The sequence below is a fragment of the Monodelphis domestica genome, chromosome 1 (genome assembly GCF_027887165.1).
Source record: "Monodelphis domestica isolate mMonDom1 chromosome 1, mMonDom1.pri, whole genome shotgun sequence".
Classification (NCBI taxonomy): Eukaryota; Metazoa; Chordata; class Mammalia; order Didelphimorphia; family Didelphidae; genus Monodelphis; species Monodelphis domestica.
In genome coordinates this window covers 513034284-513054859 of record NC_077227.1, presented here as the reverse complement: position 1 = coordinate 513054859, position 20576 = coordinate 513034284, and the positions used below count along the sequence as shown (strand labels likewise).

The 20576-nt window shown below is 33.5% G+C and overlaps 2 protein-coding genes across 27 annotated transcripts in view; one reads left to right on the top strand and one right to left on the bottom strand.

The window, feature by feature from the left end:
• NCOA1 (nuclear receptor coactivator 1) overlaps nucleotides 1–20576 on the bottom strand; it is a 250903-nt gene that overhangs the window by 131050 nt on the left and 99277 nt on the right. For all 26 annotated transcript variants that reach the window (XM_056813110.1, XM_056813109.1, XM_056813105.1 and 23 more), the window contains one exon: nucleotides 669–774. In XM_056813110.1, the coding sequence (XP_056669088.1) occupies nucleotides 669–757 (89 nt within the window). In that variant the 5' untranslated portion in view covers nucleotides 758–774. The remainder of the gene's footprint in view (nucleotides 1–668; nucleotides 775–20576) is intronic.
• LOC100030615 (heat shock factor-binding protein 1-like) lies at nucleotides 6014–7583 on the top strand. Its single transcript, XM_056813132.1, has one exon. It carries the CDS (start codon nucleotides 6054–6056, stop codon nucleotides 6282–6284), a length of 231 nt encoding a protein of 76 aa, XP_056669110.1. The 5' UTR covers nucleotides 6014–6053; the 3' UTR covers nucleotides 6285–7583.

Genomic DNA, 20576 nt, shown 5'->3' with positions numbered 1-20576 from the left:
CAAGACTTTCTCTGTTTTCAAATGCCACCACCTATTCCTCTACTAATAATATAGAATATCAAATTCCAACTTCTACTTCATTATCAGACAAAAGCCATGCAGAGCAATAAAAACAGCTGACATTTAAACAATACATTAAGATTTACAAAGTGCTTTACAAGCATTTTTTCCCCTTTGATTCTCACAACACTACTGTAGAATACGTAGGTACTTTTTGTATTATTGCTCCTGTTTTATAGATGAGAAAATTGAGTTTACTTTCCAATGGTCTACTAATCAGTAAGCCTTGGAGTCAAGACCTGAAAACACATCTCTCCTGACTCTAAAGTTCAATACATTTTCTACTCTACCACGTATAAAGACTAAGAATTGGAAAATCAACTCATTTATTTGTAGCAAATAAAACAAAGGATGATAAAAATGATAAAAGGTACTTCCAAAAATGTATTAAAAAATGAACTATTCAGAAGTGAAGCTACTATAGATATGAAATACTACACATAATGTTAAGACTTTTTCAGTGTGTTGATCAGTATTGCTAAACTGGGATTTTCTCATTTATTTTCTTTATTATAAGGAATGCATCTCTGGGAGATGGAAGAATTTCGTGGTAAATGTAGGCAATGTAAAAATAACCTGTGAAATTTTTTCTAAAAGAATGGTCTTACCTTGATGCCAGTGTGTCACATGGTGACCCTTTTCTCTTGTGTGAGTCAGGGTTAGAAGGGTCTGTTGAACTGTCTCCAAGGCCACTCATGTTGAGTTATTTCATACCTTAAAGAAAAAAAGATAATAATAAAAAATCCTGGTAGAAAATGGTAACCAAGTAATGCAAAACTACTAGGCAAAAATAAATGATGTCTTATAAAAAACATCACTGATTGGGGGGTCAGGAGGGGGGTCAGGAATGGTATAGTTTACTATGAAGAACATTAGAATCAGAAGCCTTGTATTCAAATCCTAGCTCAAATGAGCTAATTATATAAGTCAATTTATGTCTTACTTTTTCCTTCATTCAAATAGGTATATCCTGTTAATATTCAATCACTATGATATAGTATTAACAATAAAATACTTGAAAAAAATCACAAGTAGAAACAAGAGATCACTGTATACAGAAACAGAAATATTAAACAATAATCAACTGTGAAGGATTAAACTATTATTAGCAAAGCAAGTTTCCAAGATAACCACAAAGGACTCATGATGGAAATGCTATCCACAGACAAGTATGCCATCTTCCACTTTCTTTCATGAGATTTTTATAGTGTTATGATATGGGTCCTCTCATGACATCAGCAATATGGAAGCATGTATTGCAGTATGTACTGGTATAACCTATAGCAGACTATTTGCTGTCTCAGGGAGGCAGTAGTAAAGAAGGGAGAAAAAGAAAATATGAATCCTAAAATGTCAGGAAACAATTGTCAAAAATTGTTTCTACATGTAACTAAAAAATAAATTAATAAAAAAAATTTATCACAATGTCTGAACACTACATTATGGAACCTGAAAAATCTGTTACAATGCCTCATTGTGGCACTGATGACCTTGAATTCTCCAAGGAGAACACAAAATCTGCTAGGTTATATTGTTCTAAAAAGATTTCACATATGATTCTGAAAAAAACTATCTTCTTTCTGAGGACCAAGATAATTAAATATGTAGAGTTGTTACTTAGTGTTGGTCATGACAACCCATGAAACAAACACTATACCTCCCCTTAACTACATGTCTGCTTCCATAATAACAATGGCATAGCAGTGGGAAAAGGATATAGATGTGACTTAGAACAATAGTTATTAGACTTTCTACAAATATTAACAAAACTGGTGGTATTCTAAATTTGAGATTGTTGTCCATTGACTAAAGTGTAAACAAACTCCTGGAAGGGCTGAATCATCATGCTCTTGACAATCCTGTTTTAAATGAAAGTAGAAGATAAAACAAAGTTGCAGATAAATGTCTTACAGGTTCTGCTTGGAGAGGCAAAGAGGAGAATAATAATTTATGTGGTTGATTATACTATATTCAAGGCCAAAAAAATATAATTTCTTGGGACATTTAGCTATCTTGTACTATAGTGTTCAAGATAAGCACTAGAAGTAAGAGGGCTGCCTTGAAAATAAGTCACATTTATAAAGCAATATCGATTATAGGGATTGACCATCAAACAACTTGGTATGGCCAACCTCCAAATTAAATCAACATATACTTTAACATTCCTTCATGTAAAGGGTGTTATATGTGAAGACAGTGAAAAATGTTTGAAAATTCAGGAATAAAAAAACAAGAGAGACAAAAATAAGAGTCAAGATGTAATGATATCATGAAAATAAAAATGATTTTATCTTAACATTAAGGAAATGATTGATTTTGAATATAGTTGTCATATCTAAACCATTTTCTGCACAGTCAGATGTTAGATATGTTAGATAAAAGACCAATATCAACTTAGAAAAAAACAAAAAAATAAAAAAACTAAGGCCTGGCATGCAATTAAATGCAGCTGAAGCACTCAGGGAGAGACATGAGGCAGCATGCACCAGGGAAGTCAAACCCCACTACCGACCTTCAGATTCTAAAGGAGACAGACAGTCCAGGACTCTAAACCTGGGAATACCATGTCCTCCCAAATCAATAGAACTGCTTTGAGCCTAGTCCTCTCAGTTATCACTGAATGGAAAAATCATGGTAGGAAGAGGGCCCACATTCCTCTTTGCCAGCAGCAACAAATGCTAATCAACTGCTACCAATAGGCAAGAGCCCAGGGAAGGACAGCACCCCCATGCCACTGGTTCTACTTCCAGTCTAGTTCTCATAACCATCATCCAGAGGAAGCAATTTCTGTGAAAAAGGTGCCAGCCATCATCACCAATTGTCAACCAACTACTACAACACAAGGTAGGCAAGCCAGGCTAGCTGAAGCAGCAAGGCCAACCAAAGGCTAAAGATGAGTTGCAGTATGTGGTCAAGCAATTTATTAAAAAAAAAAATATTGTAAAAAATAATTCTGAAAGACTTAGGAACTCTGATCAATGCAATAACTAACAAAATTCCAGAAGACCAATAATAGAAATGATACCTACACCTCCTAAAAGAAGGGTGATGAACTAGATATGCAGAATGAGACAAATTCTTTGACATGGCCAATGAAGAAATGTTTTGGTTTGCCAATGAATATTTGTTACAAATAGTTAATTTTTTTCTTCCTTCTCAATGAGGGATTGGGGAGAAGGGATATGTAGAAGGAAAATGATGTTGATAATGGCATATATTCTCAGACAAAACCATTATATCTTTTAATTTTGCTTCAATGTTTTTTGTTGAGATTTCATAGGGGAAGAAGGTGGTTAATGGAGCCCCTTAATAAAATGCAACTAATTTTAAAGGGGAAAAAACAGCAATAAAGCAAACCCTACTCCCTCATCCAATCCCAATAAAAATTTTAAAACCACTTGTGAAAGAGGACTGTGAAATATTATACACATTATTACTTCTGAAAACACTAAGAAAGAGTAGAAAGAAAAAGTTTATAGGGAGTCTGGCAAATGATTCAATTAAACAAACTTATCCCAGAGATAGTGAAGATTTAAAATGAATGATGAAACCAGCTAAAAAATGAAGAAGATCTATAAATACTAATATTAACAAATGCTTTCCACTATTAATTACCTCATGTGAATTCTAATAGCACCAAATCAACTGTACTATATGAACAGGTAGAATTTACACAAACACACACACACACACACACACACACACACACACACACATAAAATATACTCAGGGAAGGTCCATTAGACCACTGTGCTCTAATGCTCTTATTCTCTTGAGTCTCTTGAGTCAAGAGTCTTGACACTGTGCCAAGAAAATAAAAGGAAAACTACTAACACATTGGGTGAGGCCCTTGGAAATATTTCCAGGAGGCCCTAGATTAGTCACACAAAAAGGAATGGACATCTGCATTTTAACAAGTATCTATATTTATTAGATTGGAGATACAAAAAAGAAGCTTCATGGAAATGGAAAGAATGAATAATTGAGACCCTGAAGATTATTCTCAAATGGTAAAGTGTTGAGATATGCTATTGAAAATATTAACACTGAAATCCTTAAGTGTGAGCTTGACTTTCAAAATTTGTGCTTTTGACTTTGCATTCTTGAAGCAAAAATTGTGTCAGAACCTGTCATTCCCTAGTAAGTTATTATACCGGAACATGTCATACAAAGTAGTATGCTTAGCATACCAAGTCTTGTTATTTAAATGGCTATAGCTGTTCAAATAAATGTTTTCTGTTGTGTTAAACAAAAATCATCCCCACCCATTCCTATATACTTTTAGTGTTGGTAAGTATTTTTGCCAAATATATTGTGTAAGCAGACTGTAAATATAACTTACTATGCAAAGTTCATTACAACTTGATCTATACCTACATTCTTGGTATAAATCTTAATGTCACAATGAATGATTCATTGATATGTTATTGCATTTATTTGCCAGTATTTAATAGTCTGCAATTATATTCAATAGTGATACTGGCTTATAATTTTCTTTCCCATATCCAATTCCTTAGTTTGGGTATCAAAAACAGTTTTCTTCTAGAAAAGAACTCAGTAAAATGCAATATTTTTCTATAGTATCTACTTTGTGCCAGGTGCTGTACTAAGTGCTTTTTACAATATTTGATCCTCATAGTAACCCTATGAGGTAGATGCCATTATTATCCCCATTTTAAAATTGAGGAAAATTGAGGTAGAAGTATCACTTTCCTAGGGTCACACAGCTAGTGTCTGAGGCAGTATTTGAGTTCAGATCTTTCTGGACACAGGTCCAGCAAAATTCATATTAAGAGATTTTACTTCGTTCTTCTAACTTTCTAGGTTTCAATATCATGTATCTGCTTTAGTCTCACACTCTGGAACCTCCCCAACAGTTGTTGTAGCTTCCTCACCCTGGAACATCTATCTATCATGTCAACTGGTATGTTGACATGCTAAGTTCCTCCCAGGCCTTAATTCTGAAGAGGGAATCATGCCAGCTAACAAGGTTCACTCCCTTCATCTCTGTGCACACAGTACATACAGTCCCCCAACACATTTAATTTTCTATTCTACCTTCTTCAATGTCTTTGTATGCATAGTCTTCACAAATTAAAACGTAAACTCCATTAGAGTACAAATTGTCTATCTTTATGCTTGTATTTGTATTCCTAATATTTAACACAGCACAGTGGAAAGAGCACTAGGCTTTGAGGCAGGAGGACCTGAGTTCAAGACTAGCCTCAGACACTATGTGACCATTTCCTTTTCTGGAAAATGAACTGAAGGAAATGGCAAACCACACCAGTATCTTTGCCCAAAACAACAACAACAACAAATAAAAACCCAGATGGAGATTACAAAGATTTAAACATGACTAAAAACAAGTGAACAATGACAAATATTAAAGTACTCAATAAAGGCTTGTTATCTATTTCTTTTACTTATGAATCCATTGGGTTCTGTTTTTTTTATATGGTAGATTACTAATATTATGTTCCTTTTCCCCCCATTTTAAAAGTTATTGGGTTTTTTTTTTTTAAGATCAAGAGTTCTTAACCTTTTATGTTCCAGATCTCCTATATCAATCTGGTGAAGCCTAGAGATCACTTCTCAGAATATGTTTAAATGCATAATATATACAGAATTTATTTATACTGAAATGAAGTTACCAAAGCATTTTAAAAAACAAGTTCATTAACCTCCATGAAATCTGGGTTATTAATTTTTTATTCTGTCAATGTGAGATTCGTTATGTAAGTAGTCATTGGTTTCTTTTACAATCTTTCCTTTATAATTTTTCCAGTATACACTGTGACTTTTCTCTCTCCCCACTCCCACCCCTCTTTTTGGTAGCTTGGTTTTCCTCTCTCTTCATTTTGGTTAATTTAACTAAAGCTCAAATGACCTTTTCTTTAAAGATGTTTTATTAAATCAATTTGTTTTGATTTAAAATTCTATTAATTTATAGAGACGCATTGGGAAACCGACTGAAGTCTGGAGCCGGAGCAATGGCGGAGACAGACCCCAAAACTGTACAGGACCTGACCGCTGTGGTTCAAACACTTCTCCAGCAGATGCAGGACAAATTTCAGACCATGTCAGACCAGATAATTGGCCGAATTGATGATATGAGCGGTCACATTGATGATCTGGAGAAAAACATCGCTGACATTATGACCCAAGCAGGAGTAGAAGAAATAGAAGGGGAAAACAAAATACCAACTACACGTAATAGTTAAAGATTTTGTTAATCATTTAGAGTGACCTCTTAAAAACGTTTTTCACAAGCCTAGAGGTGAAGGAACAGATTTTCTCAACTAACTACTGTGTGCAACATTTTTTTTTTAATTATAGAGCTTGTCTTCCTAGAATATGCAGTTTAGTTAGGTTTCAAGGTGATTTATTTTTTGATTTCTTGTATGTGATAGCTTCAACTATATGACATAAAATGTGTAAATATTAGTAAACTGAAATTCTGACTACTCTTGGCTAAAATTTTCAAAAATTTTAGTGCATTTTTTGTCAGGTCATTTGTCATTCCTTTTGTAGTCATTTCAGTTTAATAAGAAAGTGGTACAAGTTGTTTTTTTTTTTAAGAAATGTATTAATTTTTTCAACTGTTATCAGATTCTCTTTGTGAACTGAAGTACCTAGAGTCAACGGTTCGTAATTCTTAGCACAAACTTACTGTTGTACTATAACAAATAAATGGTATGTTGACCATATTTTTAAAGCAGACAAAAAAATTGAGCATTTTGTATTTGTGTCATTGCTATGTTTCCAAGATTGAGAACTATACTTAAGAATCTACTGTAAAAAGCCCCAGAAAGGAGCTGAAATTGAATGATTATAACTACTGCCACTTTTTAATACACTAGAGGATTTGGATGGTGACAATAGTATCTCAGTTCCTCTCAAATAACAAGGACAGAAAATAACATATAAAGATGCATTGCATTCACTGATTGGAATTTCATGTGGTGTAACACTTCATTCTTCAATTATATCAAAAATGCTTATTGTAAGAACATGAGGGGGTTTCAAAACCCACTTGTTATTTACTTGTGCTACTGACTTTAAAAAGCATTTGTCAATTAGAAGAAAAAGCAAGTGGCCATTGTTGAATCCTTGCATACTGACTGATAAATGCCCTTACTGTAAGCTTGGATTTTTTTTTTTTTAAGAAAAATTGTGTTTTATTGTTTACCTTTTTTCTTAACTAAATGCTTGCAGAATAACACTTTTATAATAGATTATAGGTGGAATGGAAAATACCAAACATTTTCATCATGACATCCCTTTCTTTTTATCAAGAGGTGAGGGACAGAGATTGGACACCCAGATGACTGATTCATCAGATTGATCTTGAGTTAAAAAAGCAAAACAAAAACAAAGTCAAGATAAGCTGAAGGATGATCTAGAAGTAGAGGGAACCATTTTTCCTGGAAATGAACTTTTAAGTGAATATTTTGTGATTGTAGGAGAAATTTTCTGTACCACCAGATAGTTTATTGTATTGTTATATATATATATATGGAATAAAGCTACGAAATAATTGTTGTAGTCATAAAAAAAATTCTATTAATTTCTCATTCGGTGTTACAGCTCTTTTATGTTTAATTTCAGATGTCCTCCAACTTAAAGTCATACATTTTGGCCTATATTTTTATTGAGAATCTTTAACATAATTTTAGAATTATACCTGAAACTTCATTTTGACCATGATATTCTTAGCCAATTTACAAATTAGCTTTCAGTTCAACTTTATTAATTTCTCTTACTGATTGGCTATTGAATTGATTTGCCTACAAAGAGAACATTTAAATGACAAATTTTGCATTTATTTGTATATTTTAATATCTTTAAGACCAACAGTAAAAAGCACCCACTTATGCCCAAATAGTTATAGTGGCACTCTATAGTTAAAAAGAACTAGAAATATTGAATGAGGAGTGAGTGGTTAGTGAAACTGTGGTACTTAAATGTAATAGAGTATCACTGAGCTGTTAACAATGATTATGATAAATACAAGAAGTAAAGGAAGCATATGAACTCATAGCAAAGTGAAATAAGCTGAACTAGCCAAACAATAGGTAGTGATTATAACAGTGTAAATGAGAAGTACTACTACAAAACAATATAATCAGAACTCAATGCTATGAAATTATAATGGTCAAGCGTGATCCCAAAGAAGAGATACTTTCCTCCATGCTTTGCAAAACTAGAGGACTATCAGTGTGGAACACTGTAAATAATGTCAAATATACTGATTTTTTTTCCTTTTAAATCTTTAAGATGTCACTATGAAAACAGAGAAGAAGGGTAGAACAGATTGGGGAAATGGTAAAATTAAAAAATTATTTTTAAAAATAGTTCCTACATAATTAGGTAATATATATCTAATGCTAATATCCAGACCCACCAAAACACAAAATGCTTAAGACATTTGTTACTTTTATTTCATCAACATTTCTCTCTTTAAATCTACTTGCTATCATCGTTTCCTGATTTCAAATGACACATAATAATTTTTTCAAACTCATTTTAAACTTTATCTTTCTATTTTAAATATGTTTTGGAAGTATAATTTGTAAGTTGGCATTTAATGTGAACTCTGAAGGGAAATGAGGGATTCTGAGAGGTGGATGGAGGTAAGAGAGGGGAATTCTTTATAGGAATAGGAGATAGCCTATGGAAAGGCAAAAGGAAAGCCATGTGTTAGGAGTAGCAGGAGGGTCTGTTTGGCTGGATCATGGAATACATTAATATAAATCAGAAAGGTAGTTGGAAAATAGATTGTGAAAAGCTTTAATTAATGCCAAAGACTACATACAGGTAATTTCAATCTTTTTTTTTTCCCCCATTCGCAACCAATCCTTCATAATCCTTTTTGGGGATCTCTAGGCAGAAATACTGGAGTGGTTTACCATTTCCTTCTCCAGCTTATTTTATAGATGAGGAAACAGAAGTTTTAACCATACAGCTAGTAAGTATTTGGAGTTAGGTTAGAATTCAAGGAACATACTGGAGTTTATATTATAGGGGTATAAGGTGGTCAGATCTGTGCTTTAGGGATATCCTTTGGCAGCTATGTAAAGAACAAATTGGAGAGTATAAGTAATGTGAGGTAGAGAAATAAATTAGAATACTACTACAATAATCCAGATGAGATGAGTGCCTAAAATAGCATGATGTCTATGGGAGTAGATAATAGGATAGGCAAGCATTGAAATAAAATGGCATGGCTAAGCAATTATTGGATGTGTCGGGTAAGAAAGACATAGGAAATAATGAAGGGGCTGCTCAATGAATAAATAAAAAACTTTATGACTGGCTTAATATATTTAAGTGGCTTCTACTTTCTCGAGTACTAAATACAAATTACTTTATATAGTAGGAATTTTTTGAGGTCTATGGCTGGATTTTTTTTTTTTTGGTAATACTTGGGAGCCAGGACATAGTAGAGCCAAAAAGGAATCTGAGCAATCATGGTAGCTACTATGAATTCAGTAGCAGATGACTAAATTTACCATCCCAGAACTCAAACATTTTTTTGACAAGCCAAGACATTTTAGAGGGAAAGGCTTCAATCCTGAGTTAAAGACATAGTTCAAAAGAGAATGCACTTTATAATTTAGTTCATCAGAAATAGAACTGAAGATTTGGAGGCCTGGAGTCAGACAGCAGGACCTATGTTCAAATCTGGCCTCAGACATCTCCTAGCTAGCTATGTGACCTTTGGCAAGTCACTTAACCTTATTTGACTACCCATTGCCCTTCTGCCCTAGAGCTGTCACCAGTACAGAAAGTTTAAAAAAAAAATAGAACTTTTGTTCCCTTCAAGTACGAGTCAGCCATCTAATATGCCAGCTCCCAAACCTATTATTTCTTTCTTTATGGACATTAGAGTTTTCTCTAGTGATATCAGATTCTCCATTTCCTTTAAGTAAAAAGTAAACAACCCGCACCCCCCAAAAAACAACTTTATTGAATCCCTATTATTGCTAGGATAAAATAAAATTAAAAATACTCAATCAGGCATTTAAAACCCTCCAACTCAGAAGTGTACTTTCCACTATATCCTACTTAGTAGCTTATTTTTCCTGAAACTTATATGGAGTAGAAAGACAAAAGGATAGCTATGGTCTGTCCCTACTGAATTTCCAGGGAATATAGGGATTCTGAACTTTTCTCCAAATCTTGCCAATGAGACTAATGGAAACAACAATGGGAAGCTTGTGAACTCCAACTATTATTATCCTTAGTCCACTGTCACCTTTATTTATAAATCATTTGTGAGTAATAACACTAAAAGGTTATTACTGAGTACATTCATGTAATTTACATTCTCAACCCAAATGCCCCCCCCCCCAACCCTTACCTTCCATCTTAGAATCAAGACTATATACTTGTTTTAAAGCAGAAGAGTGGTAAGGTCTAGGCAATGGGGGTCAAGGGACTTGCCCAGGGTCACACAGCTATGAAGTGTCTGAGGTCATATTTGAACCAAGGACCTCCTTTCTCTGAGCCTGGCTCTTAATACACTGAGCTACCCAGCTGCCCTGCCCCCCATCCCCTTTTTAGCTTTAACTTAACCACAAAATCCAACTATGATAGCTTATTGTAGTTCAACATAATTCTGTGTTCTAAGGCTATGCCTATAATAGCAAAAATAGTAGTAGGATCTACTATGTTTCGAGTAATCTTGGAGATAAATGATGTCTTCTTCTTGAGGCCAATTTAAATTTGATGCTAGGAAAAATTTCCTAATAATTAGAGCTATCCAAATGTGTAGGTAAATATTAAAAAAAATAAAATGTACCTCCTCCTTGATAGTCCTCAAACAACGGGTAAATAACTGATCACTGATGAGATATAATAATATTCCCTTTATGTATTGGTTGGACTAGATGACCACTGAACTCCTTTCTATGTCTCAGATCATCACTCTCCCTCACACTAAGTAGCTAAGTTTTAATGATTGCATCTCTCTACAGTATCTTTTGCCACGTCCATCCCCTTTTTTCCACTTATACCAAGATTACTCTTGTTCAGGTACTCATTACCTCTTATTAAAATCATCCTAACTTCCTGCCTCTAGACTGCCCTTTTTCCAATCAACCCTCCAAATAGCTAACAATGTGATAATCCTAAAACACAGGTCTATTGCTTCCATGAGCATTAAATTCCAATAGATACCTATTACCTCTTAAGTTCTAATGTAAACTCTTCTGTTTGGAATTTAAAGTTCTCAAAAGCTGGCCCCATCCATTTTTTTAGCCTACTTACATTATACCCTTTCATTCAGCCAAACTAACCCATTTCTTATTCCATGAACATGCCACGCCATCTTGTGCCTTCATGCCTTTCTACAGGCTACCCTCCCAATCTCAAATGCACTCCCCTCCTCACTTCTACTTCTTAGAAGTCCTATTTTTCTCCAAAACTTACTTCAAGTGACACCTACACAAAATCTTTCCTTATCCACCCAGCTGTTACTGCTGCCACACAGCAGATTATCTTGTATTTACTTGGTGTTGTATATATATTTTAGATGTTGTTTCTCTCACAGAAGAGAAGACAAGAATAGTTTCATTTTACTTAATTCTCAGAATTTACTGGCATACATTAAATGCTTAATAAATATTAGTAACATCTCAACTACCTTAAAGCATTAGAGAACACACTATTCTGGACTGAGATTGTTCAGAAAGCTAAGCACTAACTTCCTTTTTCTTTTCTTTTTCTTTTTTTTTTTTGGTAAGAGGTGGGGGGTGCTGTTTAAAAATTTATGAGAGGTTTAATGGCATAAAGGAGAAAGAGTACTAACAACTTGGGAGTGAAAAGACCCGAGTTCTATCCTGGCTCATCTCTTCTAACTATGTACTCTATGGTTTTGGACAGGTTTAATGAAATCTTTTTAGATCTCATTTCCTTCATCTATAAAATTTGCACTAAGTGATTTCCCAAGTCTTCCCTTTAAGCTCTCTAATTTTAGGACTTCGTGCATTATATATAAAACAACACTTTTAAACCAAGGATAATGAATACAATTTACTCCTTTCTTGATGAATCAGGGTGATTATATTAATCAACAAAGATTATTACACAATGCTATAATGTAACTGTCCCCTGAGACAACTGAAACTAATTAGGTTGTTTCCCTATAAAACATGTGGTATCAGACTGCTTTGTTTTTGTAGAAGACATTTTTACTTTATAATTTTTGCATTTGCTTGTTAAAATTTTGTTTTCTCCTTTTCTGTGTTAGCCCCAAATCCAGGCTAAAATTTTTTACTTCCAGGCGCTATATCGTATGCCTATCATTTTTAATCTAGTATGGAATTGGAAACTAAATAATTCTAAGTAATTGAATGAAGCAAAGATTTTTTTGACATATATTTTAGCTGTCTATTTTATTTCCTTCTTTTTGATGGTGATAAAGATAAATGAGATTGCTAGATAGTGAAATTTTACCTATTTTCTTCTCATAGACACACCGCACACACACACACAAACCAACAAAACACTCAACAAGTAGCAGATATGTTGAGCCCTTTTCTTTACCCAAATGAACTGCTGTAAAATTCAATATATATCCAGTTCTTATAAACCCTAATTCTGAATTGTAGAAACCAGAGTATAATTTGTCATTTGCAATGGAAAGGATCTACTTTCTTAGGCTAATATCCCCATCTGGTGGCCTTTAAGGTGACTACAAATAAGCTACTTAAATAGCTATAGTGTGGTTTTATATTACTTGTAGATATATTACTTTTCTCTAAGATCATTTGGTGTTTAATAGATACTAGTTAAGTAACTGATTCTTGGTATCTTCAACCTAGACTCCATTATATTAAATTAAGAATGAAATCTGATGCTGAAACTGGAGTGGTACCAAAGGATTTCCATGTGTCATCTCTAATACTACAGTTTCATAATATGGTATTTTCTAATAAGCTAGGGAAAAAAATGTGATAAACTAGAAACAACAAAGGGTTGTTTAGATTCAAATCATGTCTGACACTTGCTAGTAATGGGACTACGGGCAAATAAAAACCTTTCTGAATTGTAGTTTCTTCATTTGAAAAAGTGTTGACTTTACAAATAAGCAGGCTAACAATTACACTGTTTCATCAGTATAGATTTCTTAGGGTGCAGAGGGAGATACCACTAAAAATTAATGAGTGGAGCTCAAATTGAATTGGATGAAAAGACTGGACCATATTTAGAAAGCCACATAACTTTTTCAATGACTGTAAGCTATTTACTAACATCATGAATTAATAAATTCATTTTTGTTTTTTATAACTGAAATGAAATATAAATATACACTAAGAACAACTAATGACTGAACAACAAAACCCGAACACTGAACATGATTTTTCAATTTTCCCAGTTCTATATTTCGCCAGAAGTGTACAAACACCAAACTTAATACTCTTTGACAAAAATATCAGCTCACAGCTGAAAAGACATCTCACATAAGCAAAATACCAAATTTGAAAAGAAGATATTGGGAAATTTAAATGATACAAAAACAAAAGATATGAACCAATATATATATATGTGTGTGTGTGTGTGTGTGTGTGTGTGTGTGTGTGTGTGTGTGTGTATACATATATCATAATAAAAATTTCAAGGCCTTTTCAAGAATTAGATTCACTTTCTTTTATTACAAACCAAGTTATATACGAATTGTCATACTAAAGCTGAAAATAATTCCTAGGGTTTTTCACCTTTTTTCTCTAGGTCACTGTGAAAATAATTCACAATTAGTAATGCATAAATTTCTCAAATGTATATCTTATAACAGAAGAATAGTTATGGTTTTGAGGAAGTACTTTCATTTAATGTTCATAAATAATGCTTGTAATATATCTCAAATGTGATGCATTTGAGAATTTTAAAATTGATAGGAAGATTTCTAATGTGAAAGAGTATTAATTCTCCCTTCTTAGTTCAACTGGACATGAACGAATGAATAAAATAATTTATTAAACACTAATTAAGTGTAAAGTATCTCTAAGTAAGACAGTGATAGTGATAATTCTCAAAAATTCACATTCTAACAGGGGAGATACACATACACAGTTGTCCCTCGCCAAATTGTGGTTCATTTATTGGGGCTTCACTCTATCACAAGTTAAAAAAAAATCGAATTCTGTATCACAGAGTTTTCACTCTTGTGGGATTTTGTGGATGAAGACTGCACCGTACACAATGGAAATGCAGCACATATGCCACCACCACTTGTGCAAGTTTTCACCTATCTTAGTGGTCTCTGGAATAAATTCCCATGAGAGGTGAGGGATTACCTATCATATATATAAAGGGTTCAGCTACAAGTCAGATGGAAAACTCCCATGGTCTTTAGGATGGGATAGCAAAGCAGATGACGCTTCTTCTATAGTTGTTTGCTCTCCATCTCACCCTCCCCCATTAGATATGAGTTCCTTGAGGGGAGGTGTTCCTGGTTTGCATTTCATTGTAAATAAAGGGCTTAGCATAGCATCTGGCACATCACAAGATTTTTTAAAAAACATTTACATTCCATCCTTGAATAAATACTGTGTACTGATTCCAAGGCAGAAGAGTGGTAAGAGTGAGGTGTACAGGATTAAGTGAATTGCCCAGTGTCAGAAAGTTGGGGCTAGATTTGAACTCAGGACTTCCCATATCTAGACCTGGCCCTTAATCCACTCAGCCAACTAGCTGACCCTGAACATCATAAATTCCTAAAAAATGTTAGCTATTGACTACATATTTCTTTGGAGCAGAGTTCTTTTTTCAGATATTTTCCTTTAAGAAAGTGTAGAAGAGGTCAAGAACTAAAGAAAATGAATTAAAGATGGCAAACACATCTAAAACACAATTCATTTTATTTTCCCCAAAATGTTCCCTTCTGTCAAATGCAACATGTCTAAAACATAACTTCTCATTATTTACTCCCTAAACCTTTTCCTTTCTTAGTTTCCCTAGGGCTTAGCACTATGCCTGGCTCAAAGAAAGTACTTAATAAATGCTTGTTGGAGTCATGTGAACAAGAAGATGGCACACTAGACATTTTCTGATTCAGCAAACTTCTCAAACCACTATAAAACAGAAATTATGCAAAGATAAGGCAACTACAGTTGTCCTAATGGAAAACTGGTATGCAAAAGGTTAAAAACAAAATAAAACCCCCTCAAAAGGTATCACCTCACACCTAGCAGACTAGACAATATGACAGCAAAGGAAAGTAATAAATGTTGGAGGGGATGCAAAATTGAAACACTAATGTATTGCTGGTGGAGCTGTGAATTGATCCAATAATTCTGAAAGGCAATTTGGAACTATATCTAAAAGGCTTTAAAAGACTGCCTGCCCTTTGATCCAGCTCTAAACACTGCTGGGTTTGTACCACAAAGAGATAATAAAGAAAAATACTTGTACAAAAATATTTATAGTACTACCAAAAGGAAAAAAACTCTTGGACCTGATGAATTCACAGGAGAATTCTATTAAACCTTAAAGAACAGTTAGTACTCATTTCAAATTATTCTCAAAAACTGAGAAAGAATCCTATCAGAATCCTTTTATTAAACAAATATAGTACTAATACCTAAACCAGAGAACGACAAAATACAGTAAGAAAGCTATTGGCCAATATAATTAATGAACATTGATTTTTAAACCTTAAAAACAAAATTCTATCAGACTATAGTCATTAATCAAAGAAATAATTAAATAAAACCTCCTGATAAAATTGGATTGCTTTAGCTACATTCCAGAAATTTGGGTATGATTAACAGAGGCAAAGTTTGCTCAATACTAGGAAAGCAATTAACATAATTATATTAAAAACCGAAAGATCCAAAACCACATGTAAGAAAAAAATCTTTGAAAAAATACAGCACTCTTTATGCTAAATACTCTACAAAGTAGAGGCAAAGAGGGACCTTTTTCAAAAATATACTAAGCATCAATCTAAAACCAAAAGAAATTATCATATGCATTATGGGCACAGTAGAACTTTTCCAAATAAATACAGCAAAGATGCCCTCTGTCCCTAGTATTATTTGATATAGCTCTGGAAATGCTAGCAATAACAAGAAGACAGAGAAAAAAATTAAGGAAATAAGGATAGGTAAAGAGGAGAACTATTGCTGTTCACTGATGATAAAAGATTTACCTCAAAAACACCAGGGAATCAGCAGATGTTAACTGAGACAATTAAAACCTTCAGCAAAGTTGCAGACTACAAAATAAATCCACAAAAATCAACATTTCTATATAATATTAACAAAACACAGGAATAATAGCAAGCAAAATCTCATTCCAAATAACTACAAAATGTATAAAATATCTAAGAATCAATATCCCAAAGTACATAAATGAATTCAATTACAAAACACTCCTTAAAGAGTTAATGAATAATTTTTTTTAAAAGAAGATAAGAACAACCTCCTACAGGAGGAATATTCAGTGCTCATGGCTAGGAATGTAAGGAAAATGGCAATATTCCTAAAATTACCAATTAAATTGCTATGGTGATACTTTGGAGAATTTGATAAAACAGTAACAAAATCTGAAAAAAAAAATCCAAAATATAGAAAATGACTGGAAAAAAATGAAGACAAAAGAGGGAATGGCACTTTCAGACCTCATACTACATTATAAAGCATTAGTTATCAAAACCACCTGGTATTGGTTAAAGAATAGAGATAGGTTAATGGAACATATTACACATGGGAGATTTAGAAACAATAGAACTCAACAGCCCAAAGTTCAAAAAAGGGGGGGACTTTAAGTTACCTAAAGAAAAACTCTCTCTAATAAAAACCAATAGGAAAATGGGAAAGTAGTCCAGTAGAAATCAGGCTTAAACCCATATTTTATACTAAATTCCATCAAAAGAAAAGTGCAAACAAAGCTTAGAAAGGTGTAGGATTCTTGATGCAGTGAGATGGCAGATGAAATTCAGTTTTATGCCAATAGTAACAACTCAAAGTTCTTCTATGATGCCCTGAATTCTATTTATTGGGCCAAAAACCTACAGTGCATCTCAACTACTTACCCCTGATGAAACTTTATCAGTGATAAGGACATGATCCTGGAGAGATGGGCTAAACACTTTCATAGTGTTTTCAACAGACCATCATTAATCACTGCTGAAGCTATTTACCATATAAGCTCAAGTAAAAGTCAATACTTCTCTTGCTGAACTTTCAACTGAAGAAGAGATTTTGAGTGCTTTAGATTCCTCGTTTGGCAAAACACCTGCTGCTGATTTTATTCCAGTAGAGATTTTTAAGGAAGAGTGTCCATTGCTGATACAAAAACTGTCTGAAATTTTCTGGGTTATATGGCAAGAGGAGATTATTCCCTCAGAGACCAAAGATTCCTCCATTATCCACCTTTATAAAGAAAAAAGGTAATAGGTTGTTCTATGACAGTCATGGGGTGGGGGAGGCTCTCTCTTAGCTATTGCTGGCAAAATTCTTGCCAGATTCCTCCTTAATAGGCTGATCCTTCACTTGAAAGATGGTCACCTACTGAGCCATCCCATTTGACAAATAGTATTTTTATAGAGGAAAAAAAAGTCAGATTTTATCATTTGATTTATGTTAGGGAAGACAAGCCCACAAACTCTTTAATTTCCTTTGGTTTACATAATAATCAGTCTACTTTTGGCTTTCCAGGCCTCTGACTTGTGGAGCTTAGTTGCTACATCTCTGGCAGTAATAGTTAACTAAAAACTAAGAAACTTAAGCCCTTGAGACCACTTGAGAAAAACTACCACAGGGTAATTTAATTTAACAAAAAGAAATTGTAGGTTCAGGGATATCAACTGACTCTTCTATCCACGAGAATTCTTTTCCCTCTCCAAATTATAAATAGCAAATTTTAACCATTATTATAGCATTAAATGTTTGTATTCTTGTTATTTTGATAAATGTCTTGCCTCTCCTACTACATTATAAATATATAGCCTTAGACTTAAAATAACCAAAAGAAGAAATATCTTAAAGTACACAGAGACAATATTAATATCAGGAGAAATGTTCCCAAAAGCAACCCAATTTTAAGGAACACATTATAATGAAAAAATCTTTGGGGAATTAATAAGTACTGCATTCCCCACTTCTCACATATGCCTCTTAAAAACAATATCTATTTTCCTTCAAAGTTCAGCTGAAGAATCACCTGCAATCTAAAAATTTTATTGATTACTACCTCTCTAGTTGCCTTTCCCCTAAATTACCTTGTGTTTATATATTTTTATATATACTAACACATATTTTTGTCTCCCTTGAAAAAACACAAACTCCTCAGAGCTTAATCATTCTTGAATAAACTGGAAAAACTCAGTTTCTATATCTGTAAAGTGTAAAAACTAAAAGCTACATGATAATGGCTCATGAATATATAGTAATGTATCCCTAGGTTGGCCTTACTAGCCACCAATTCTAGCAATCTTTACACAAAAACAAAAGCACATTTTTAAAAAATAGTATTTTATTTTATCATTTCCAAGCATTATTAATTAAAGACAAAGATCGTTTTCTTTTCCTCCCCCCCCCCCACCCCCAAAAGCACATTTTAAGGAGAAGGAACAAGTATATTTAAAAACCACTGTTTTTTCTGATGTAAAAAAAAAAACCCTTACTGTTTTACTGTATTTAAAAATTAAAATAGCTTTGTCGTCTATAAATTTTGTACATTATTTACAAAGATAGGTTGTGTAAAAGAGAGACTTGGTTCCTCTTCTTCCCAGAGATGATGGGATCTCAGAATGTAATCAGGGATAATGAAGAATTAATGTGTTAACAGAACACCTTGAAATCATATTAGGAAGTTTGAAAACCTCTGAAACAGAAGGTAAGGCATTTTAATTCTTCTTGTGTAGATACTCATAAACTCCTATATAAATAAGACTACAAGTATTTATTGAACGCCATGAATTGTGCTAAGCCCTGAGAATACTCATGCAAATATCACAGGCCTTACCTTCTTCTAGTACTTTAGAGAAGGGTGTCAGGAGAAGGAGTGGTGGAAAAAATTCAAAACCACTAATAAAAACCCACCCAGAGTTATGAAGACCTGGCTGGCTTAGACACTTTCCTTTAAATGAAGGTTCTGGAGAAATCAATCAATCAGAGGAAAAGCAGAAAAAGTATACAGTCAGTGTGAGAAGGTAAGGAGCAGAAAGAGGAAGTTTCTGTGACATGATGAAGTATTAACAAATCACAAGTAGATCCCAGAGGAATGAAGATATGGCCTGCCAAGTCTGATTGAGCCCCTTTCCAGACTTATTTTATATTATTCTCATGCCCTCTATTTTCAGTCTATTAGTCAAAAAGCATTTATTGTTTACTTTGTGTGAAGAAGTATGCTAAAGTTTCCTCTGGGGATACAAAGAAAAGGAAAAAAAACAGTCGTTACCCTCAAGTATCTTACATTCTAATACCAAATCAGCCAGCTAGCTATTCCCTGAACTCAAGATTTCACATCCTAACTCTAAGATACTGAAGGTATCTTTTATATTCCTAAGTACCTCTTGCCTCTAATCATTATTAAAATGAGCCTAGATCAATGTAAATAATTTAATTCTTAGTTCACTGATGCTTGGATTATATAGTTTTATTCAAGGTGATCAATTAATAAATCAAGTATTTGCTGGGGATACAAAGAAAATGAAATCATCTCTGCCCTCAAAGAACTTACTTTCTATCTGAGGAGAAAAGGAAACACACACACACACAATGTAAACTGTAAAGTATCAATCAAAATGCTTGTTGGTTGACTGGTTGAAGAAAGTATATTCAAGGCATGAGAGAAAGGAGCTTGTGCAAAGACAAGGAGATGGAAAATACAATGTACATAGAAGGCAGAAGGGTATATCCGTCTGGATACATACATGAGTTATGTGACTTTGGGCAAGTCACGTAATTTCTTGGTGCCTCTGGCAACTCTCTAAGACCAAGTTGCAGAGGAAATTTCTCATCTGGAGTTCCATTTACAAATGAAATCTCAGATCCCATATCTAACCCAGGATTTTGCACATAGTAGTTGTTTAATAAGGGTTTGTTCAATTACACTGAACTATTTCCCCCCTATATGAATGCAAATGTGGATGCAGTAAATTTAGTATTTAAAATTTTTCATACTGTCCTTGTTAAATATCCATTTTATCACTAGTAAACAAAAATTACATTTTTATAACTAAATTAGAACATTTTAAAACATATGCCCTCTTTATTAAACTAATCTTAAGTCTATGGGCTTGTTGTTGAAAAACGGAAAAAAAAAATCTGAAATAAAGAATATATTTTAGCAAAAATGCCCACCAAATATTTATGATTAACTTCTTGAATTAGAAATGCTATCTTTTTCACTAAATTAAGAACTGAATCCCTAACCTGATTTAATAAATAACCAACTAACTTATACAATAGACAGAACGGATTCAGAGGAAGACTGCAATGAATTGGAAGTCACAACTTTTAGCCTTGGTTATACCACGATAGAGGTTTGTCACTCATTAT